Raw genomic sequence first — 24,114 nt, forward strand, 5'->3', positions numbered from 1 at the left:
CCAGGTAAAATCTAGTATTTTCTCATGGACTGTATTTTAATTTTATCAATCGTGCTAACTGCTGGCTTGTTGAACTGCTTTAGTTGTACTTGCATGCGAAATTGATCCTGTTGATGCAGCTTTGGGGATTGTGAGATGTGAGTACATTTTATTGATTTATGGCATTAAATCGTGTTGCTCAATCTCACGTTCAAATAATCAACATATTTTCAACTTAGCATCTATCGGAAAGTCAAATATCAATGTGCTTCATGTTAGTGGAGTAACACTTAAACGAGAAGAAGGGAAAATGGGTGGATTTCTCAATAAATTCAAATAACTCTTTTTATCCGGCTTCAAATAATCATTTTAATTAGAAATTCATCATTATATATTGATTCAATATATCTATTCAAGTAGAAGTTAGTCGAAAAAGCCTCGATGCTAGCAGATTAATTTGATAAATCAATCCAACTTGACTCGTTCTGAACAAAAGTTACCTAAATGTTGTATACTGGCCAGTTGAAAAATTAGTTGGTTAGGATGTTAATCTAGACTCGAAGGATCAGAAAGAGTTGATTTATGGAATACTTGTGTCATGCGCTCAATCGATGATTGTGAAAGAGATAGAATTACTTCTTCCATTCGTGTAGTAACGGGAGGCGGTTGAGTCGCAAGGCGAGCAGTGTCGGAATCTAATGTAGGAGCTGGAGGAACTACCTCAGAAATCAAAGTATTATCAATAGCATTTTCCTTTTCACGAGCCAGATTTGACAAGGCTGATGAGACTGACAATTGGGAGGCAGTATTATCATGAAGGCTTTTCCATTGAGGATGTAAAACAAAAGTAGATTTTCTTGAGTTGTATGCGTCCAAGGCGTATTGTAATGGCTTATCAACTTGTTCATCATCTGATTGAGATCTGGTTTGCTGAGTGACAAGTGTAGCATTGATTTTGGCTTCATCAAGAGTCAGACTATAAAGCTTCCGACCAACAATTTCACCAATGTTATCCTCATGATCGTCCTTTTCAACTGCATCGGGCTGAATAGTGTTCTCCAAATGATGTGTTGCCATTTCTGAATCCACAGCTTTTTCAGTTGGTAGCTTATCAACAGAATCGAGTTCGTGTATTAGATGGTTCTCAGTATTTTGGAAATCGCTAAATACGTTTGGATCCATATCAAAAATATGCTCGGAACCAAGATCCAAAACATCTATTGCTGACGAGACTGTCGGACCATCTACAGAACTATAGTTGCTGAGTGCCTATACATATTGACGTATATAAATTATGTTTATAAATAGTCAATCATTGGTTTCTCAAAACAATAAATCAGACTTGCCTGCTTAGCTTCTAGCTCAATACGCTCCACAGATTGTAACAGTTTTATAGTATCTTCATCAGAAAAAGTCAAATCACCAATATTTAAGCTTTTTTTAGGATACCGATGAGATATCTTGGGATATGCTGATGATGGGCTAATGGCACATTGATTACAGTTACTACATGACGCTTGCAGCGGTACATTAGCGTCTTGCCGTGTATACATGGGGTTTTGAATGTCAATACTTGGTATAGCATCGTGCGTTATACTTGAAGTTTTAAATTTCGAAATCAATAAAGAGGAGGCTGGGGAAGCAGAGCGAGCTGGTAATGATATTGAATCATGCGTATTATTCAATTGATTTTGTTCAGTATCAAGTCTTGTGTTTGAAACCAAAGTATTTGCAGCAGTGAGCACGGTCTGAGGAATCTCATCACATATGGATTTGCTTTCCAAAGCAGGAGATACTGCCAATGAGTTTATAGCAGCTGTTGCCGAGTTTTGAATCAATGATGAATTTAAAGGTGCGTGTGAAGCATGTACCTCAGATTGTGGCTCAGCAAGTTTGACCATTCGCGCAGACATGGATTCGCGTAGCCGATCTAGCTCTTGCATGGTTTCAGTCAATGTTTTCTTTAGCGGTGCTCGGCTGGGTTTACAGTCGTCTATTTTTTGGCAAGCTTGGCGCATTTCCTTGTTGTTTAACAAAGTGGAAGCTGGTACAGATGCATGTGTTGATGGATGATCAGATGGCAGCGATACTGCTTGGTTGGTGAGTTTCGGCTGAGACTGAACAGAGACTTGTCGATGTTCCCATTTTGTACCCGTCCATACCCATGTATCGACATTTTGAATGGGTTGCTCAGTATTACACTCCTTTGCTGCAGCTGCCGAGACTGCAGCTGCAAGAAACTCGTTTGCATCAGCCGGTCCAGTAGATCGTAGTACATCAGTTTTACAAAGTGAATGAGGTGGAGCAATCGCGATTGCTGCAGATGGAATCAGTTGTGTATGATGACTACGTCGTTGCCTATTCTGCACTTTGCTTAGTATTTTGCTATTTATCGGCTGCGATTGTAGGGACTCGACTGGCAGCGAAAGTTCTTTAAGCGCTTGTAGTGGACATTCTGCAGGAGAAATACGAACCATAAGTTGCCCACAAGTAGATCCATCTACATTCTTGAGTGGATACCAACCATGAATTTCCCGCATTCCGCCAAACAGTGGTCTGAATGCAACCCGTGAAATGCCAATCAGTTCTTTTTTGACATCTAAACCAGCTTTTATATCGCTATTACCATCTCGTGCAACATTGAAATTTGGGATGTGATAAACATAGAAATCAATGTTTCCATCTAGTTTCAAATTTGACAAGGCACGTTCTGTTCGTGATACTGCAATCGAAGCTTGATAATGCCACAAAGGATTGGTCAACGCACCAACCACTCGGGATTGAAAGTGAGTCTTTTCGGTTTCTGGTTGGTGTGGATCTACAGGCCAGGAAAAAGAAACAAACGAGTTTGGTGGAATAGTTTGAGTTTCCGATACTTTGACAAAAGGAGAAACCATCGAGTCGGCAAATGGATCATTCATAAGTGGAAGATGTGTCGCTCGTTCAACTGATACGACTAAATTCAAAGTAGGCAGCTTTTCCAATACAGAGGAAGACTACACAGCCAATATCCAAGTCAAGTTAGTACTAGTAATAACACGAACGAAGCGGTAACAGTAAATAGATTCAAAGCTATCAAAAGTACACGGCTAACCTGATCAATCGACGCAATGGGAAGACTTTTGGATGACGGTTTAAACTCTCGATTAATGGCATACTCATGTGCATCAGTCGGAGGGGAGCTGGAGGCCACAATCTTTTGAGTGGATGATGCAAACGCAACGCGATCTTTGCGAGCAGTTTCAAACAATTTAGAGCTACCAATCACATCAAACTTTAATTGCAATTGAATTGCAGCTCCTTTCAAATCTACACTATCCGCTTGGATAAGTGGTACTGACTTGAAAAAAGTGGAGTTATGCTCAAAAGGTTTCTTTTGCATATCATCCTTATCATTTAGTTGAGATTTGTTTCGCATTAAACGATCCCGAGTTGCTTTTCGTCCTGATCTATGAGCAATTTTGGCTTGATTTATCAAAGGGAAAAAATCTACCCACGCAGATCCGATCTGGGATTCATGCCCATGATCATCAACCGTCACTACCTGCACCTCCCATAGATTATCTCGAAAATGCAAATACATCTCACGTGATAGTTTGAGTACGATCGACTTGTGGTAGTCCAGTTTCCATGAACCGTCAATACCTTTTGGATCTCGGCTTGCTGGTTCAGATTTTTCGGTTTTCCAAACAATTTCAGACTCACTTGATTCCAAACCATCAACAACTGGATATTTCCATTTGATCAACAACTTGGTATGACCTATATCATTCATGCTTTTCAAAGTGGTACTGGTAGTTGGTATGACTACATGTGAAACATCGATTGATAGTTTTAACGGAGTAAGGGTTGCAGACAAAAATGGTTCTGAACCAAGAGATTTACTGGAAAAATCTCGAGTTAGTAACGAATTCGTAAACTCTCCCAATTCCATTCCGCTTTGGAATCGCACTGATACCTGAACGGCAGCAACAATCTTTTTTTGCAATTCACTAGTGAGACGATCCAAGCCAAAATCACTACTTGAAGTGGATTGCTTGTATGCAGGATAGGCAGGCATCCATTCGTCATGCACTCCACTCGGTCGTAGCAACAATGCTTCTAGTGGAACTGTAAACTCTCCCAATAAAATACTAGTAGATATATCCAAATCAGACATATCGCCTGAAACACAGTGCCATATCTTTCCACTAGCAGTACCATTATTTCGGATCCACGATATCAAATCTGTATCTAAGCCCCGAATAGTTAGCTCCACTTGATGTGAAAACACGGGAGCAAAGGACTGAACAATTAATGGCGTGCGTATCGTTGATGGATCGTATATAGCATCCGTTATGCTAAAATCAGGATTATCTAGACTGTAATCTGGAAAAAGTGTTAATGTGATAAACACATTTGCACCAACTTGCTTTATATAATCAAGAGTCTCGCGATCAAGTCCAGACATGTTATCTGAAAGAGTTTTGATCAGACCAAGAATACCACAAGCACGATGAATACACACTTGAATGCAACACTCCGCAGGGGTAATCTCACAAGCCTCCACTTTGTCTAAATGAGCGTGATAGCTATCATCTGAAAAATCTTTTTGGGCAATATCCTGTGGATTTGAGTTATGATAGGACTCTGTTGGCCGTATAATATTTTCAAAAACAGGGGATTGCAGATGAACAACATTCTCAACATCTGCACCACTGGACTGCTCGCTAGATGGCAAAGTGAGACGTACATCAGATTTGTCAATTCCCGTAGATACGCCAAACTGTGTATACCTTACATTTTCAATTTGACTCCAAGTTCCAGCCGCAAGAAAGCCAGTGATCCATCCCTTTGATGTTCCTGAAAACGGATCACGAATAGCATATTCAGTATCTGGTATAAGAACAGGCATTTTGCTATCAACCGATTCTGAATTAATAGAGTTCAGGTAGGCATACGATGAAACTACAGAAGCAATCAATTGTGGAAATGGTAAGAGAACCAGTCCAAGTAGAGTCGTCGAGCTTCTATCGTGCATCTCCGGTGACCAAACTAAACCAACACAGTCAGAAACATCGATCGAATGAATTTCAACAACGATTGGAGACTGTGTTTTGGTTTTTAAAAACTCTTCGGAAAGTGCGAGTGGCATCGTTGTTGAAAAATGAAAATCGATAGAGTCATTTGGAGAGCGTGATGCTGCGTTAGACGAAGGCGTATATGCAATTGGAGCAGTTTGAATGGGAGGTGTAGAAGATGAAAACAATCGTATGACAAGATATAAAAAGGTGGAGTGCGATTCTTTTAGTGGCCGAATCTCTAATACATGTGCAGATTTCATCTGTAGGTGCAAGTACATGGGCTGTACAGTAGATATACCATGTTTATCAGGTGCTACTAGTGGTGATTTACTTTTCTGATTGGATAAATTAAGCTGAGATGATCTAGGCACATTGGATGATGAATTCATGTTTGGTGGTAGAAGATCGCTATTTGGTATATGGTGCGATAAACGCGTATCATTGGTGTCAACTATAGGACTGGTATAGAAATCAATGGCTATAGCCAAGTCACCAATCCGCTGCGAAGTAGAATTAGGCTGAGAAGATATCTTGTTTAAAGAGCTTGAAAGTGTGGATTTTGCTGCCCCATTTACTGGCTGAGGAAGTTTGGATATATCAGTTCCCCAAAAATCCACTTTACCTTGCCAGTCTAGTTGTTTTGAAAGCAAAAATTCTTTGCATTTAAGAATACCAGTTGCAGTCCATAGCTGGCTAGCACTACCCAGCAAATTATCTCGATTTCCTCTATTAGATGTGGAATATCTAGACACTGGAACATATTTGCCTGTTCCTTTCGACATCAGACCTGTCATTTTGAATTGGCAAAGTTCATCAGATAATGCAATAATTGATTGCGTGTCGTTAAACTGGATTGGTATCGAAATAGACTCTTGTGTTGTGTACATTACAGGGTTTTTAACAAAATCAGATCGATTCGCTATAGACTTTTTTGCAAATTGGGTTCCAGATGTTTTCGTAATAGTAGCGTTTGGCTGAAATCGTAATCTTCCTTGCAAAGGAGTTTCACCATTGAATGAGGGAAGCGTATACTCGAGCCAAACAACATCTGGCATCAGCTTTGACGGATTGAGTGAAAGTGATGTAAAATTGATGCGGCACGAATGAGAATCCTGAATCTTTTTGTGAAGTAGATTGGAAGAGTTACGGATAGACATATTCTGACGAGATGGCATGTTTGCATCAGAAGCATCAGCAAGTTTGAAGTTTAGCGTGTGTAAAAGGTTTTTATCAATGCTCTCGTCATCACTAAACTTTTCACTGATGGAACTAGTGCGACTTGCATCAGTACTAAGTTGATATGAATCGTCGTCAATAACCAAAACACCGTCTCGATCTAATAGCTGATGGCCAGCTTCAGACTTTAATGCCTCGATAACATAGTGATCTGTTAAAATACGGTCTATACTTTCATCACTGGCATAGGAGTCAAGATCAAAAGCAGATTCCAAGTGGCTAACATTCTCCAAATCAACAGCATCTCTGGCTACATTTTTTACAAAATCAGCTTTGCCATTGTCAGTCATGTTATCATCGATTATAGCACTTTTTGGTTCTCGCTCTGTTGCATGCATCTTATTGTACACAGGTCTGGACTCAATGGTACTTGTAGAAGGTAGTGCAAGATCTATTGAATTTTTTAACCGTAATGCTATCTGCTCGATATTGTCTAAAAGCCCAGGGTTGCTCCTATTTCAAATAATATACATGAGTCAAAGTATTAAAGCCAGATTGGAAAAAAGCATACAATCATAAAAATGCTTTAAACACAAATTGCAAGTTAAAAATATGGTATTCTTACAATTCTGATGGTTTTGATTGCAAATGGCTATTGAAACTTTGTGAATTTTCATCCAGAGATTGTTTGAATATATGATTTTGAGCTATAGGATGAGTATTTTCAGGTTGACTTTGATCATGCATATCTGGAAATATTGATTGGGTTGAAAATGCTAGATCTGTATTGGAAAGGGATAACGGGATTTGATCCACATTTTCTGGTACTGATCCAAAATTAGAATCTGATGATTTGTATTTAAAATTATCGGAACCAGCAGGTGTATCATGAGCATTCATGCCTTGGGTCATGGCGAATTTAGATGGTTTTGAATGTATATCAGTTTGGGGTAGTAAAGATCCGGCCAATCCAGCAAGCTTTGTAGTTCCATGTGAACTCGGAGTAGTATGAGTAGGAAGAGAAAGAATTGCTAACGAGACTTGAGCAAGTCCCAACTGCATATTTCGATGAGCACCTCGTCGCGAGTGAATAGGAAGTATTCCATTAAAAGATTTGGCTGGATTAGCAAGAATAGAGGGCAAATCTTTGACAGATACATACCCAGTAGATCTGGCATTGCGAATTATTTCAAGTTCCAAAGACCCCATATCAGCCAAGTATGTGTTGAACTGCCGATGCGAGCAAAGGATTTGATATGTCATGGTGCTGACAGATTTTGGAGAGCTCAATGCACCTAGTTGGTGGCCAAAAGAGACTTGCAATGCAGAATGATCGTATGGCTTGGAAAGTGAAAATTGTGCACCAGGCTGTCCGATACATGATGGCGGATACAGCAGATCTGTCGAATCAGCTCCCCACCAACGCACTCTCACGACAGTATCGTCATGACCAAATCCTGATGAACGCGACCGACTCAAAGGACGATGAGAGAAGGCAGTATGGCTCCTCTTTGGTATGAATGTACCAGTTGTAGCTTTTAACGTAGTGTTACTCGCAGTAGTTGAATTGGTGTCGAAAGTAGTATTTTTCCCGGGCCGAGAGCCAGGCATGGCCAATGCATGCGCTGAATCTGGCCCTACACTCTGCCAATAGACTGCATCGACTCGAAGTTCCAGCAGAAACTTTGCTGAGCCGGGAACTTTTGGAGGCAAAGAACGCATCGACCGATTCGTAGTGACATTCGCTTTTAGTTTAGATGTTGGTGCATTAATGGCAGAAGCAGGAGCAGACAGCATGGAGTTGTTGGCTACAAATGGTGCATTTACTGAGTTGATGGCAGAATCTGGCTCAACGCCATCTGGTCTTATCGGTTTGCAATCAAAATGAGACGCTGTCATAAATATGTAGATTACAGATCCAGAGTTGATGCGCACTACAAGTGGATAAGCCAACCTACAGCTCAATACTTTTGAATTCCACCAATTCACAAAACTGATTAAAATCAATTTCAATATGCGAATATTGAAATGTTGTATTTTGTACTTGAATCTCATCTTACAATCCAATGTTTTGCTGAATCATTCCAGCAACAGTATTTGTAAATAAAAATGAATGTTTCAATCGTGGTTTGAATTGTCTTTAAATTTATATACATTGATAAAGAGTCTATGCCATTGCCAACATCAATGCATTAATCACAACTAAAAGATTAAAAAGTATGCATAGCAATTGTAGTGTGTAAATGTGTTGAATGTGTTTCGAAAATAGCAAAAATCATTCTTCTGCATTATCAGTAGCTTCATGAATACGATCCAGGTGGGGAAGCACTTCACAAAGTGGGAGAAAGAGTGTGAACTCCAGCGCTGTGTAGACTTGAAACTCCAGTGCATACACATCTTTTGGTGATATATCCAGCACCTTATCTACAGTCTTGTGATTGTACGATACAGCCCATTATAAAATATATGGACCAGTTCCAAACGCAGAGTTGACATGTAGGTAGATTTAGTTGGCTTGAATCGAACAGGTAAAATCACAATGATAAAAACAATATCGCATATATGCATTCAACAAAATAAAGTGTATTTACTTGGAGTAATCTCGTGTAGTTGGAATCCTTTGGATCGTTGACCTTGACAGCCAAAAGCAAACAGACAGCTACTCCATACAACATAATTAAAAGTTTAGCAAGATCATCACATTAATATACAGCATCAAGTTTCTCCATAAACTATTACGTGCATTCCAGTAACCCACCTCCCATGAGTTTACGATTGCTCTTGTTTACAAAATTACGAATAATGAGTTTTTCAAAATAAACATATGCAGTAGCTACACTAGATAATTCCAAATCCTATCAAATAGTGTCAAAACTAAACAAAATTGGTCGTCAATCCAAGTTAATGCATAAAGTCTACCTGTATTTGTGCAATTTCAAGTAGTTTTTTCTTGAGATTTCTGATCTGACTAAGAGTAACAGTCGAGTCAATATCTGGATGTTTTTCCTTGAAATGCTCATTTAGCTCGCGCTGAATATCAGATGGTTTGCTTGGTTGAATGATTGTTCCCTAAACCATATGAAAAAATTACAGTAATAGGATATTAAAAACCTCAGTTTAAAGGTAATATACAGAGGCATTCAATCGATTGTAAGTATCAATTACCAAAAAGCATGGCAGAGTAATAACTGTTTTGTGTTTTCCCATTTTAAGATCTGGGTCATCCAAAAAGTATGGATTATATGATGAACATTCAGCTCCTTTGGAACTATAAAGTCGGAGTTAGTATACTTTAGTCATGCAAATCTACATTCAACAGATTTTGAGATATACCTTAGTGTAAACGCTGGTTCCAGTAGATTTGCAAATGACTCTGCCGTTTGCTGTATGTGATGACATGAAAACAGAAATTAGCAGCGCAGAATGACAAATCATTTCTAAGCGGTATCTACAGTCCAGTCAACAAACCTTTTTTCGCTTGACAACTTCTATTGCCATTCCCAAGCCAATACGCTCACTGTTTGGGTTGTTTTAAAAAAATACACAGTTGGCATACTTTTCCAAATCACAGTATCTTGGTATATTATCAACCTACATACTAGACTTACAGATATGGATTTACAGAGTATTTGGTAAGTGATCCTTGTTTCTTGACCACGGTCCTGACATCCTTGTATGAAATTACTGAAAAGAGTCCAAATGGAGATCCCTACTCGAAATAGACATCAAATTAATATTGGCAGCTCTATTCAATAAACAAGATTCAATTGCTCTAGGAGCAAAGTTTAATTACATTTGAAGTGACGACTGTTACGGGTATATCGTTAAATTGCTCTAGAATAACTGATGTTGCATTCAAATTGTCACCCATGATTTTTGAAAGCGTATTTCCGCGTACAATAGTGTATCCGTGGTATTGAGTATATGCTGACGCTCTTGGAGTGGGACGAGTGCTTGGCATTGGGGTATTATCATCTTCCATTTCATCTCCTGCACTGAAATATTGCAGTGGCGATGATACCTGGGATAGTGATTGGATGATTGGCTGTGGTCGCAACTGACTGATACGACCGACAAAAGGATGTTCACTCATGCTTTGAAGACTCGAGTTTTTAAAGCTGACTGTCGATGCTTCAGCCGGCGTTGTCAGGCTTGATAGAAATCCCAGAGCTGCTCGCTCTTTGTTGCTTTTAGGTTGCTGAAAGTCTGCATTTTCTACATCATCAACAGAAGCATTAGCCCTATTGACTCCTATGCTGGGTTTAGGATCAGAATGAAGAATGTCCATTGCTATTTCTTCCTGCATCAATGGTGGCACATTGTCGTGGTGACTGCCATATGCTATTTCACCAACTGTGTTGGATGAAATGCCTAATATCGTAGATGGAGAGTTGTTGGTTGGTAGAAAAGTTGAAGCGGGCTGCTCTGATTGAGGTTTAACAATTAAAGATACTTTATTCGACTTTGAGGTTGTGGTGTTGGCTCTAGTATTACTTAATGTCAAAGGCCGATGAGAAGCACTTCCAAATGCAACATTCCGCAAGAAATTCACTGCAGCATTCTGGCGGATGGTCGGTTTAGAGTCCTGGGCCATCTCACCAAACCCTAATCTTCCTTTATACTTTGCTAGCTCAAAGTCAAAAACTGAGCACAAATTGGTGATCTTAATCATCTTTCCTGAGGATCGGTGTTTGTAAATCATTTCTTTCGCTGCACATTCATCTGCACTGTTGGTCCAACACCTCCAATGTTCTGATCAAAATCAAATCCATCATCAATCCTTTTCTTAAGCTCGGTTGGAGCCATCATTGCCTGCATTATATTTGAAATAGCAGATCTGTTTGGCTTGGGTGAACGCGGAACAACAGAAATACTGCTATTTTGAGCACTATACTGCGAGGGTGTAGCACTTGGTCCTATACCTGATGCTGTCAAATGTGCCGTATTGGATGTATATTGGGGTGAAGGAGTTGCCGTCATATACATGTGTGACGATCGGTCTGGTGGTGCTTCAATATTTGCCATAGGCTTGGTATTGGTATTAGAATCTGGGATGTTAAAACTGTTTTCTTTTTCAACAGCTCTTGGTGTCCTACCAGAAATCACCTGCAAAGTAGATGTCGAAACAACACTCGAGTTTGACCCAGGCTGTGATGTATATTGCATATTCTGTACATATCTATCGAGATCGTTTGAATTGCTTGCAGGTCCATCATGGGCTTTGGAATCGGTATTGTCATGATCGCGAGCACCGAGTTGACTGATGGATTTCTGATGCATACTATAGCTAGTGCTTGGTGCCAAATGTTGATTCTGGGGTCCAGAGTGAGTAGAAAGTGCATCTAGTTCTGCCAGTAGGTTTACTTCTGCTTCTGTTTGGTACTTTGCTACTTGAATACTACTCTGACGGCGCGTATGACTGACAAAGCTACTTCCTCCCAAAAGTACTTCTTGTTTGCCAATATCACTGATGGTTCGTTTTGCCGAAAATGATGGTGTCATATTAGATGTTTGTTTTTTGATGCTGGCTGATTGAGCCGAAATTCTGGACGCTCGACCGTTTTTTAGACTATTAAACTGGACATCATCTGGGTTCTGTTTCAAGTCATTGTATTCAGTTGCTACTATTTCAGGAATAGGAGCATGGGTCAAAACTCCTGAATTTGGTAAAGTGGATTTTTGTTGCTGCACTATGGATTGACGTCTATCTGCAATGGTGTCGGGATAAGGCACGCCAAGTCTGTTTGGATCGTCAGAAAGCAAATTATTGGTATTTTTATGATTGGATCGAAGCTTGATAGCTTTCATCTCAAACCCTTCTGGTAAAACAGTGTCCTGTATAGGAGTTTCGGACGTGTCTTTTGAGACAACCGTAAAGCGAGTGGGAGATTGTCGAATTGCCTCTTGCAGTTTCTCATCGCTGCCCATAAATTGTTTAATTGCTTTTTGAGTGGCAGATGCCATCATTTCAATAGAATCGGTTATGTGTTTTTCGGTTGCAACAATGTTTGAAATACTAGCTGACAGTACTTGAGATCCACTAAGTGGACGGGTTGCATTCAATGGAGTTTCACGAGATTTATTCAGATTTGGATTGGAACTGGAGTTGATATCGATTCGCAATGACTGTGATTTAGCATGGTCATCATACCGCTGTATTTCTTGTCTTTTTTGCTCCTGCATCTGTTCATTTATTGCACCTTGACCAACTGTTGCGACAGCCAGACTAGTTGGTACAATCAACTTTTGATTTTGTCGTTGCTGTTGTTGATTGTATGCACTAATATCAGCGAGCGTGCGTATATTACCGGGTATTCCATTAGAGGCTGGAATATAGCCGGGATCATTTGGAGGAAGCATGCTACGCCTTTTTTGTGCAACGGCTTGGTTTCTCAAATACTCTTGCAAGATGGCCTCTTCCATCGCGTCTTGCTCACTCATTTCAGGTGCGGATGGTTTTTGTGATTTGATTTCAGTACAGTGAGTATCTACTGGAACTATTTGATTAGAAGAGTGTTGGTGCACATTAGGTTCTAGGTTCAAATGAGCGCCAGTTGCTGATTGAGGCAGTGGTACCTGGGAAGATGGCGAATGCTGTGGAGACCGCTTGTTTGAATATTTTTCCAAAAGACTAATTGTTCGAGAGCCATGTCTCCATTTTGATTGTAGTCGTAGTGCTACATTGTTGATGATGGGTGCCTGTGGTGTAATTAGAACGATACTCTTGATTTTCATGTCTTTTACCAATTGGATTGTAAAGTAGTCTTGGGTTGACTCCCAGCATATAGACTCCCAAACAAAAGCATGCACATATTTCTAATGCACGTCAAGAGTGTTCAGGTCAATAAAGTATAATATCAAGCAAGATTTGATCGTGAACAATAATATCAGTTGATTGGTTTCAACTTACATGCAGATCTGCATCAATAACCACAATCCCGTTATAGTTCAAACCAATAAAGTAGTTTTGAGTACGGTATTCAAAAAACCCAGAAGGTGGCAATTCCATGCATGCAGGAAAAAATGAGCAGCCATAGCATGGCCATTCTCTGACAATTTCCAAGAACCTGTTGGACCAAGTTAGCTTTATGGGTTGGTGCATTTTTGTTTTTGTTGGTATAAATCTTACGTATTTCTTGCTTCTCGAGAATCTAATCCTTGCCACTGTTTGTAGCTTTTTAAAATGGCCTCTTCCCATTGAACCGGTTTCATTTTTTCAGGCATTCGAACCGGTATCAATTGTTCATAACGATCATCGTTTCTATAGATATGTAGGGTATTTTTGTTAGCAATATGTTTAAATCGCATATATTCTATTACCATTGCTGATGCCTGACCAACAGCAAGTATCAATTTTACATTAGTGATCCGGGTGGAAACTTTCCCTCGTTGAAATCACCATAAATAATCTGCAGTTGTATGGCGGCTAAAGCTGCTGCATCTGCTGGGGTGCAGATCCATCGTCGTGTAAGTACATTTCTCTTGGCCTAGCGATGGCAGTTATGTATCAAATAATTCAACGGTAAAAAGCACGTCAGATTTCTTTATACCAAAGCTAGCATACATTTTTAAACAAGCTTTGATCATAAAAACAAACTTCTCCGTATAGCAGTCGAATAACAGGATCGGAAGGATGTCCAGTTTCTTCTACAAGAGATGCAGCTGCTTCACGACGATATATAAACCAATGTCGGTTTATGGGATGAGATGGGTTATCTGCTTCAGGAAAATGTGTGTATTTCATCATCCTAAATAAAAGTAGTATCAGCATACATCAAGTTGAAAATAAATGGTAACAAGCTTACCATCGATTCCAAAAGATCATCAAAGCAAAAATATCCTGCTTGGGACGAAGTTGCAATTCTATCAAATGCAAGCATATTTTGCAAAGAATTGAAACACACGATCCAATCCAAATATTAGTTTCTAGAAAAGCAAGCACTTGAGCAAGATATTCAAAACTTTACCTAGATCTTTCGACACGACCCATAGTCCAAAAAGATTAGCCTCCTGAGATGACAATCCTTCTTTTTCAGAAATGGCTTCAGTAACAACCTCGGCTTGCAAGTTACCAGGCTCAAAACGGGCTTGAAAATCGTGCTCGGCATCTCCATTCAGGACACGCACACGAATGCTAATAAACTGTACCTCTCGTTTGGCATTTAAATGTCGCTGAAGTGGAGGCCTCCATTGCGTTGTTTGTGATGCCTGATTTACAGGTGTGTCTGCTGCGGATTTAAATCTATCTATTGTAACGCCTTGTTTCTGGCTGGTTTCTGCTGTATTGGTCAACACTTCTCGGCTTTTAGATATTCCATCCATCACTCGCGAGAGTGTATTGCTACGCTTCCATTTGGGCTCGGCCATCCTCACAAAATGCTATAGATTAGACCTCTATTGATTAATAAATTTTAGTTTTAAATCCAATAGCTGTTTTGCGTTAAAAAGTTTAAAATTCGGCATCTGCTGACATATGCACTGAATTTGTGAAATGTGGCCCATCCTCAGGTAGTGAGATGTTTTGGTAGATTCAAAACAAATGATGCGTGTAAATCTCGTTTGTTTTGGGTCTATTCATACTGATATTTACAGCTGTATTAATTCCTTGCAAATAGAAAAAATGCAGCTCTGTTAATGTTGGAACAGTACTTGTAAGTAATATGAAAAGTGGTTTAGATTTCATTGTACAAGTATTGTAAACCTAAATGTAATTCACGGATACTATAAATTCGAAAATTCAAAAGAAATTCATTCATAATGTATCATAGTGAAAAGAAAATGTGAATGTGTTAAAGTTGAGAGCACTGGTGTTGTAATGACTATTATTGACTTGTAGTTTTTTATATGACGAATACTTTACAACAATATGCAACTAAATAGGACAATCACGAGTTATTTAATGGTAAATTCAGATTAGAAATGAAATCCAATCTCCATTTTTGTATTCATGTTGCAGTGATTGTCTTGGAATAAACAATGGTTGGATATTCGTTACTTTTCTATTAAAAACTGACTTTATACATTTTCAATTCAATAAACACAATGTCCATCATATAATACAGTCAAATCATAGCTTTAAATTGAAATTGCCTCATTTGACATAACCATGCATTGTACACTCACCAGATTCATGCATTGTAATCCAGGCATTGAGCTTGACTACTCAATTAAACTCGGATACGTTTACAATCTAATTCAAAACCCCAAAGACTGCAATCTCGACAATACACTGTTGCTTCCATGCCAATGACTAGAAGAAATATCAACAGATTGGGTAAACTATTATTTCATCAGACTGGTTTAAGATTGCAAAATATGTGTTGATTCATGACAATCTATTATTGCTTCAATTATTCATTTCGACATTCTAAAATACAACCATCAAGTAACAGTACAGGGTTTGACATTGAATCAACTGACTTGGCTTAGCTTCTACTTTAAGTAGAATGAGTCTATTAAGAATGCAGACATTTCATCGACTACTGGTCAACACAACACAAAAAAGCCCGAGTCCAACCTTGTTGAAACACTTGGATATAAGAAGCCGATTTCCAAGTGTCTGGAGGAGCAGCGCATCAACTCTTCGCTACCAACCACTATCAACTATTTTCTGCCAACAAGTATCATTCCCAGATATTGGTCTGTTTCGCACTGCGGTTTCCAACATATCCAAAATAGCCATTGCGATTCCATCCAATAACAATACATCGAATTCAAGCAAGACTGAAGCCCATTCAACATGTGAACAGTTTTCATATGGCGATCTGCTCCATGATACTGTGATAATACAGAGCCTACTGCTATATGCAAACAAAAAGACTCGTTCAAAAATCAGCGATCTCAAGGAACAGCGAGTGGCATATCTGATGCCTAGAGGATATGACTATGTGAAATGCATGTCTGGGATTTGGGCCGCAGGAGGAATTGCTGTTCCGTTATGTAAGACTCGATGTGTTGCTCAAAAAAGAATGGACTATAATTTACCATTTTACTATAACTAGGCTCATCCCATCCTGTTCAAGAATTAAGCTATACAATCCAAGATTCGGGTGCAGAAATTGTCTTGTACCATTCCACATTCAATGATCGGATTACCGACCTAAAACGGCAGCTTCCAAATATTCAATGGATTTCATCTAACGAGCTTACATTATATCAAAAACCTAAAGTAGTGTCATGTTTGTATGATATCCATTACATTGCTGTTTCTAATACTATGCTTTAGGCTATTGACGTGGAGCTTCAAGATTTTGATATGTCTAGGGGAGCAATGTTGATTTACACCAGGCATGTATGATTTTATTTGTCGCTTCTTTCAATACGTGCTGGCAGTTCATGTGTACTAATGAATCAACCATCAGCGGTACGACAGGACCTCCGAAAGGAGTACTTTTAACTCATGCTGGTATAGATGCACAGATTAAATCTATGATCACAGCATGGAAATGGACATCCAAAGATCGCATCTTACATGTGCTTCCATTGCACCATATTCACGCAAGTTTTACAAGAAATTGCTTTATACATTCTACTTGAATATCTATATACATGTCTATTGATCTATAATCAGTCATGAAAATGCTTACAAGACTACTTTGGGTATATTTTGTTTGGTCTATTTAGGGGATCATAAATGCATTACTTTGTGCATTATGGTCCGGTGCGACTTGTGAGTTTACTGCAGACTCAAAATTTAATGCCAAGGATATATGGCAAAGATGGGAGTGCTCACAGCGAGATCTAACTCTTTTCATGGCTGTGCCAACCATTTATGCCAAGCTTGCTGCATCTTTTGAAGAAATGAGTGTCGAAAAACAAAATGAATGCGCACAGATATGTAAACAGTTTCGGGTCATGGTCAGTGGATCAAGTGCACTTCCTACATCTCTATTTCAGCAATGGGAAAAAATCACTGACCATAGGTTGCTAGAAAGGTAACGGTTGATGGTATAAATTAGATTCGACAAACTAAGCAGACTATAACGTGTCTTGGTTTTAAATGCATGTAAATATCAGATATGGAATGACAGAGGTTGGTATGGCTTTGGGAAATCCACTGGAGGGGCCACGTATTCCTGGAGAAGTAGGCAACGTACTTCCAGGCGTTCAAATCATGCTTCAATCGCCCTCCACCTCTGCTGACATCACGCACATACCTGATGAGCCAGGCTCACTTCTCATTAGAGGACCGCAAGTTTTTTCTAGGTATTGGAACAAACCTGACACGACTCTTGAATCTTTTGTTGAGCCAGGACATTGGTTTAAAACGGGTGATGTAGCGTGCAGAACTCAAACTGGCACATTCAAAATTCTCGGTCGTGCTAGCATGGATATTATTAAAACAGGTGGATTTAAAGTATCTGCGTTGGATATTGAACGTGAATTGTATGATCATCCAGATATTGAGGAAGTAGCAGTTGTCGGTGTACCGGATCCCGAGTGGGGAGAACGAGTGGGTGCTATTGTTGTTCAAAAGAACAAGGCAAGTTAAAGTGTTGTTTCAATTGAATTGCTTTATGTGGATAAAACTCATTAAAACTTTCGAGTGAATTCAGACTCGGACCATTACACTCGATTGCCTTCGATCGTGGCTTACATCTCGTCTTGCATCCTACAAGATCCCAACAAAGTTGGTGTTCATTGAAGAGATACCTCGAAATACCATGGGCAAGGTAGACAAAAAGCAGCTCATCAAGCTATTCTCCACAGAATAAAGCATTGTTTTGAAATAATTGTAGATCCAATAATATTTTTGAAATAAGCTGCTACACCATATTAATGTAGAATATATAAAGATCAAACATTGTGCATGCTGAAAAACAGGTTTATAGTCAAAAGCAGGTGTGTGCGGAAAAGTGAGAAATAGAGTGATAGAGCAATAGTAAACTTGCTGTTCGGATAGTTGATCTGATGCTAAAATAGTAAATTAAATCAAGATTGTTAGCAAACACTGACATGATAATAATCTGAACCAATAATGATCAATAGATGGTTTCAAAGATACGCACTTGTTTATCGCCCACGTCCTCTACCACCAGAGAAACCACCACCACGACCACCAGAGAAACCACCGCCGCGACCACCAGAGAAACCGCCTCCTCTACCGCCGGAAAATCCACCTCCTCTACCACCAGAGAAACCACCACCACGGCCACCAGAGAAACCACCGCCGCGACCACCAGAGAAACCACCACCGCGACCACCAGAAAAGCCGCCGCCTCTACCGCCGCGACCGCCACGTTTCTCTACCATGCCTTGGCGACCAAGTGGCTTAGATACTACGCAATGATTCAAATTAGTATTAGCAATACAATATTCAATATCAGATCTATCCTTGAGCAGACCTACCTTTTCCACCAGGAGGTTTAGGTTTAGTCAAGAACCGATCCAGGGGAAGCAGTTTATCTGCAGCAATATAAACCTTGTCCTTGGGCTTGAAGCTTGTTGCAACAACACCATCTTGCAATTTCACGGTAAAGAAAACTTCGTTCATTGGACCGAGAATTTCATCAACCTTGCCAATTTGAGTCTTGTTTTCAAGGTAGATGGGAGCATTGAAGTATGGAATTTTGGACTGTGTGGGAAGACGAGCACAAACCATTTCTCCTTCGCAAGGATGCATGAAAGATCCCATTTCTACACATGTTGACATATAGAGGTTAGCAATGTGCCGAATAGGATTAAAGTGCAGCAAATCAATGGATAGGATGAAAGTTGTCTAGACATTGCAATCATGATCACGGCAAAAGATACGAATATCTCAATTCAGATGCACACATTTTGATATTTAATTGATATCAACAGTATATCCACATATACTGACTAATGGATGATGTTATCTCGACCCAGTTCAAGATTGCTAGCTGAACAAGAAAAATACAATGTCACGGCAATCGTATGCTCACCAACAACATAATCGGGAGGTCCTTGAGGAGCACCGTATCCACCATATCCACCACGACCACCTCCTCGGCCGCCACCTCGACCACCACTTCCTCCTCTGAATCCACCTCGTCCGCTCATATATGCTGTTGTAATGGATTCGAGATGTGTAGTTTACAAATTTGGCCTTCATTTTTTCTTTTTGGAAAATTTTGTCGTTTCTCAACCTGAGGGTATTTTGTATAAACTGCTATATTGATCAGCTACATCATAATAACTAGACAATTAAATCGCAAGCTCAGACCGACAACGCATTTAGGCACTTTTTAATGTTTCTGATCCATTTTCCTGATTTAAAAAAACATCATGACTGTTTTCGTCGACTGCATTGGCAATATCTCCAAATAACTCCTCGCCATTTGGTATTTTGATCATTTTGCATGCAGGGAAAACCATCTCACTTATAAACACCGATCTTAGTGAGTTGGAAATCAAACTTGTCAATTTAGGCAAGTCCTTGACTTTGGTGCGATGACCTAGCAACGATCTCACGTCAAAATCGAGAAGAAAGTCGTCTAAAACAGACACCGAAACGTAGGTATGATGGCCTAAATCTGATGTGCTTGTTTCGCTTGCTTGTGATTTATATAATGGCTGTTGGCAAACTGGAAGAATGGGTTTTGATACAAACTCGATGACAAACTATTTTGATCAGCGTGGCAATCAGTGCAAGATGTAAGCAAGAAATTCCAATTCAATAAAATCAATGAAAATAAAGCTTACAGTTCCAGAGAATTTAACTATAGAAAGAACAATTGAGATGGGCAAAGCAGCCATACCAGGCTTGGGGTAGTTGATGAGCATTTGGGTATCAATGCCCAATGTGAGCTGATCGTCAAATGAAAAGTCGACATGTATCTTCTGTATTACCAGGATTGCATTAAAATGGATTAGGAATATGCGCAATAGATCGTACAGGTTATTGAGCTGTGACTGTTTTCAGCAGCAATATTTCTTACCATTCCAGACTCGGGTTCAGCAAATCTCACTCGGGCGTTTTTTAATGTAGGATATTCTTCTCCAAGCGAAAAGTTTGTAATAGATATATCACCCTAGAGAGTAATCAGTACGGATGCGCGCATCAGATAGTTTTGAGCAAAAACTTACTAAAAAGCTAGGTTTCCATGCACTATTCAGGATCGAGTCAAGCATGCTCACACTTTTTAATCCAAACTCGGCATCTGTTCTTAATGTTAAAAGAAACTGTGCTATTAAAATGTTTAGCCAATTGCAAGATTCAAATGGATGCTGACTAGTGTTATAGCCAATTTTGCCTAAAATCAGCGAGTCAATAGTCCGTCGTTGCTGAGCTGAAACAGGTTTTGGCTAAGATGCATACGGTAGTAATATAGAGTTGAATGAAATCATTAGATTAGTGCATTCAAGACATGTTTATGAGAATGATCCAGTAATGATTGAGCCTCAAAGGATTCCGTTTAAATTCAAACAAAACAGTATCTAAAAATTGCGGACTAGTACAGCACAAGGCAGAAAGTGCATGACAGCTATAGAAGGAGTATTGGTTGAAAACTGCGATATTTTACCTTTGAAACAGCAATGCGTTGATGCATTCGACGGACGATTTCCTGGCTGGTTTCATCTGAATTTCTAAATAAAAAGACCTTGAGCAAGAAGAAGAAGAGAATGCATAGGATGATCTGTCCAGCAATAAAACCCTTGATGAACTCTTTGTTAGCGAGCTGCACAGCAGCTTCAATAGAACGATCCATTTGATACAAGATCGCACGAGAATGCAGCAAGCGGAGCAATGTTTGGAAGAGTTGAAACGTGGAATTTCAGGGAGTTTTCGAGTTGACTATTATTACAAGACATTCATATACCATTGGAGCTCATTGCGCTACTGACTACTATTCGACCATTGATATACGTATGGAATTGGCAGACAGTTTGGTTAGAAAAGACTCGCAAATGTCAGAGCATTCCAACTCCAGTTCCGACCCAACCAGTTTCAATGCCAACACTCTGCCAACTTCATCTTTGGCAGATGACGCAGCAGACAGAGTTCAGAACATGTCCTTGAACCAGTCTGGCGATCGCATTCCACCGCAGTCAACTCTTGTTGGCCAGCAACCGTCCATCATGGCTCAAGAGTATGCAGTTTGAAGACTAGTTTGATACAACACATTGCTCATGCAGTTGAGAATGCACTTGTCAGGCCTTTGATTCCATGTTCTAACCAATATTTTCAATATTTAGTTTTCGTAGACCATCATTTCAGACACATGCGGCCCTCCCTCCACACTTGCAGCATTTCAGACCAGTTGTCAACCCGCAAGGCTCTTACCAACATCCTCCGCATTTGGTTCGGTCTGGATCACCTGTATTGGTACCGATTGCCAATCCAAGTCCCGATGCGCTGCGTCATGGCACTGGATTGCGTTTATCATCAGCACTTCATCCATCATCCCAACATATGCAAGTCTGGCCATCTGATAGAGGGAATGGCGGCCACTTGGTTCGGCCTCCTGCAAATCAAACGGGTTTGTTAATGAGGGCTCGACCATACTATGCTCATCCACCTTATCCACCTATGCAGTCAGTTCATCCTTCCAACAATCAAGGTTTATCTACTGTTTCTGACCCTGTTCCAGGTGCTTTATCCAATGGCTCGCAACCAATCGGACATCAGCCATCACATACACTAATTCCCAGTCAATCTATGCCTCATCTGGCAATGGCTTATGTTCACGGTCAACCTCGTTCATTTCCGCTTCAAGGACAACCACATGCTCAGGTCTTGCCACCTGGCGCACTGCCACCTCAGCAACTTGCACATGTCCGACCCTTGAATGACGATGCTAATCCACAGCATCAGATCTATTGGGAGCCAAGACCTTCATTTCGTTCACATCCCATGCCACATCTACAGCAACCTTCTCCACGTCCCTATCTGCCTTATCCTTCTTCGTCATCATCTGACCATAATCTGACCACCAAGGGGAATAATGTCGAGCCAATTGTCGCTTCTACTTTAAACTCTGTAAATGATCCATCTTATCAAAATGGCGTTTCTGAAAATACTCACTTGTCTGATTCCCATCAACAAATGGATCCTGTGCTGTCCTCGCCACATCATAACTCAGATTCTCCAAAGACCGATTCTTCATCCCCATTTCCTACTTCGTCTACATCGCAAAGCACGTCTTTTCCACATGCAGTCTATTCGGATGCTTCCGCCTCCATGGCCATGGGTGCATCGCGTGAATCAGTCCTATCAGTCGACTCTTCAGCTGGCGCAATACAAGGGAACCAAACGTCTATTGATAACACACTGTCATATTCAGCACAAGATCAGTCTCATTCGGGCCCATCAAAATATGCATACCATAAAAAACAGCATAGTTTCCCTTCACCTGGCGTCTACTGGAATCCAATTCATGCCATCAAATCACAAGCCCGAAATGATAGTGATAATACGTCTATTCAATCAAACGCTACCTCACAACCGTCACTCAATACTGTTGACAAGACAGTCTCTGCTCCTGGAAATGAGTCTTTGGAAACAATGCGCCAAAATGCAAAGCGAAGTAAAGATCCGCACACTTACCTTACGTTTGCCAAACATTTGATTAAAATATCTGAGGGTTTACCTCAAAAATTAGCACATTTGAGTCCCAAACGAATCCGCAAAAACCAAGATGTATTGAACCAAGAAGCTCTTAAATGGCTTTCCGAATCAGCTAAAAGCTCTTTTGGAAAATTGGGTCTTCCCGAAGCACTGTTTATTCTTGCCGATTGCTATGGTAGCGGAGCACTCGGTCTGGCAATCGACCACGACAAGGCGTTTTCCAACTATTCTCAGGCTGCAAAGCAAAACCATCCTGCTGCTACATACAGAGTCGCAGTCTCTTTTGAAGTTGGTGCTGGTACTCGTCGCAATACTGATCGTGCTATTGAATACTACCGTCGTGCTGCTAAGCTTGGCGATACTGCTGCCATGTTCAAGCTGGGTATGATTCAGATCTATGGTACTTTGGGCCAACAGCAAAATCCTCGTGAAGGTGTGACATTGCTCAAACGTGCCGCTGAACAGGCTGATGAAACTTCTCCAAATGCTTTGCATGAACTGGCAATCTTATATGAGGGTGAAATCCCTGGGATCACAAATGTGATTATTCCTGTAAGTCTGTTCTACATGTACTCGTTTATTTTTACTGCTGGCAGTTTTTACAATGTCATCTCACCTACTTTTATTTTATATGGGTCACTGTTACTTAGGATCCTGCATATTCACACGAGCTTTTAACTCAAAGTGCCAAGCTTGGATATGCACCTTCACAGTATAAGCTTGGATTGTGTCATGAATACGGCAATTTAGGTGTACCCATTGATCCACGCAGATCCATTGCATGGTACACCAAGGCTGCTGAACAAGGCGACCCCGATGCTGAACTTGCCTTATCAGGTTGGTATTTGACGGGTGCAGATGGTATTTTAAAACAGAGCGACCAAGAAGCCTATTTATGGGCTCGCAAAGCCGCTGACAAAGGGCTTGCCAAGGCCGAATACGCTGTTGGGTATTTTGTAGAGCATGGTGTAGGCATTCGATCAGACATGGACGAAGCACGGAAATGGTACATGCGATCCGCTGGACAAGGCAATAAACGAGCCATTCAGCGACTCAAGGATTTTGTGGTGCGCAATCAACAGGATGCCAACAAATCAATTGTGCGCAATTTTAGAAAAACTGCCGATTCCTCGGATTGCTCAGTGATGTAGATACTTTTCTGATTTCAAAGGCATAATAATACATTGGCTTTTGAATCTGCTGCTGTATCCTTTTTAATAAACTCTACATATTAAATGACAAGTATGCTTATTGTCCAAGATCATCACTTGAATCCATCAGTTCATTGCTATGCATGTTTTGACTAGTTTATTTTTACCCTAATTATTGGGCAACCTTTTTTGACACGTTTGCAATTTTGAAAGC

The 24,114-nt window shown here is 40.2% G+C and overlaps 7 protein-coding genes across 7 annotated transcripts; 2 read left to right on the top strand and 5 right to left on the bottom strand.

Moving 5' to 3' along the window:
• Positions 1 to 525: 525 nt before the first annotated feature.
• BATDEDRAFT_23864 (uncharacterized protein) lies at positions 526 to 8,301 on the bottom strand (the record flags this gene model as incomplete). The annotated part of the gene is made up of 5 exons (XM_006677796.1): positions 526 to 1,248; positions 1,356 to 2,975; positions 3,074 to 6,731; positions 6,844 to 8,211; positions 8,279 to 8,301. 5 exons carry the CDS (start codon positions 8,299 to 8,301, stop codon positions 526 to 528), a joined length of 7,392 nt encoding a protein of 2,463 aa, XP_006677859.1.
• A 2,615-nt stretch (positions 8,302 to 10,916) lies between these two features.
• BATDEDRAFT_87754 (uncharacterized protein) lies at positions 10,917 to 12,953 on the bottom strand (the record flags this gene model as incomplete). Its single annotated transcript, XM_006678138.1, has 1 exon — positions 10,917 to 12,953. One exon carries the CDS (start codon positions 12,951 to 12,953, stop codon positions 10,917 to 10,919), a length of 2,037 nt encoding a protein of 678 aa, XP_006678201.1.
• A 390-nt stretch (positions 12,954 to 13,343) lies between these two features.
• On the bottom strand, positions 13,344 to 14,585 carry BATDEDRAFT_87753 (uncharacterized protein; the record flags this gene model as incomplete). Its single annotated transcript, XM_006678139.1, has 5 exons — positions 13,344 to 13,479; positions 13,578 to 13,705; positions 13,816 to 13,966; positions 14,024 to 14,081; positions 14,186 to 14,585. The coding sequence occupies 5 exons, from the start codon at positions 14,583 to 14,585 to the stop codon at positions 13,344 to 13,346; spliced, it is 873 nt and encodes a 290-aa protein (XP_006678202.1).
• A 1,008-nt stretch (positions 14,586 to 15,593) lies between these two features.
• On the top strand, positions 15,594 to 17,947 carry BATDEDRAFT_87388 (uncharacterized protein). Its single transcript, XM_006678033.1, has 6 exons — positions 15,594 to 16,157; positions 16,220 to 16,386; positions 16,444 to 16,509; positions 16,842 to 17,152; positions 17,235 to 17,700; positions 17,774 to 17,947. The coding sequence occupies exons 1-6, from the start codon at positions 15,665 to 15,667 to the stop codon at positions 17,930 to 17,932; spliced, it is 1,662 nt and encodes a 553-aa protein (XP_006678096.1). The 5' UTR covers positions 15,594 to 15,664; the 3' UTR covers positions 17,933 to 17,947.
• A 283-nt stretch (positions 17,948 to 18,230) lies between these two features.
• BATDEDRAFT_10389 (uncharacterized protein) lies at positions 18,231 to 19,241 on the bottom strand (the record flags this gene model as incomplete). Its single annotated transcript, XM_006677653.1, has 3 exons — positions 18,231 to 18,472; positions 18,567 to 18,854; positions 19,124 to 19,241. The coding sequence occupies 3 exons, from the start codon at positions 19,239 to 19,241 to the stop codon at positions 18,231 to 18,233; spliced, it is 648 nt and encodes a 215-aa protein (XP_006677716.1).
• Positions 19,242 to 19,271: 30 nt separating this feature from the next.
• Positions 19,272 to 20,890, bottom strand: BATDEDRAFT_87389 (ERMES complex subunit MMM1; the record flags this gene model as incomplete). The annotated part of the gene is made up of 5 exons (XM_006678140.1): positions 19,272 to 19,802; positions 19,884 to 20,021; positions 20,120 to 20,212; positions 20,268 to 20,486; positions 20,705 to 20,890. The coding sequence occupies 5 exons, from the start codon at positions 20,888 to 20,890 to the stop codon at positions 19,416 to 19,418; spliced, it is 1,023 nt and encodes a 340-aa protein (XP_006678203.1). The 3' UTR covers positions 19,272 to 19,415.
• Positions 20,891 to 22,686: 1,796 nt separating this feature from the next.
• Positions 22,687 to 23,993, top strand: BATDEDRAFT_19171 (uncharacterized protein; the record flags this gene model as incomplete). Its single annotated transcript, XM_006677737.1, has 2 exons — positions 22,687 to 23,301; positions 23,400 to 23,993. 2 exons carry the CDS (start codon positions 22,687 to 22,689, stop codon positions 23,898 to 23,900), a joined length of 1,116 nt encoding a protein of 371 aa, XP_006677800.1. The 3' UTR covers positions 23,901 to 23,993.
• Between the last annotated feature and the right edge of the window lie 121 nt (positions 23,994 to 24,114).

This window comes from Batrachochytrium dendrobatidis, assembly GCF_000203795.2.
Source record: "Batrachochytrium dendrobatidis JAM81 unplaced genomic scaffold BATDEscaffold_4, whole genome shotgun sequence".
Taxonomy (NCBI): Eukaryota; Fungi; Chytridiomycota; class Chytridiomycetes; order Rhizophydiales; genus Batrachochytrium; species Batrachochytrium dendrobatidis.

What these genes read in the sequence shown, in the direction of transcription:
- BATDEDRAFT_87388 (XM_006678033.1), top strand. Translation starts at nt 15,665, where the DNA reads ATGAGTCTATTAAGAATGCAGACATTTCATCGACTACTGGTCAACACA. An exon ending in CATTATATCAAAAACCTAAA is followed by an intron (nt 16,387 to 16,443) that starts GTAGTGTCATGT and finishes ACTATGCTTTAG; the next exon opens with GCTATTGACGTGGAGCTTCA. An exon ending in TGTTGATTTACACCAGGCAT is followed by an intron (nt 16,510 to 16,841) that starts GTATGATTTTAT and finishes TGGTCTATTTAG; the next exon opens with GGGATCATAAATGCATTACT.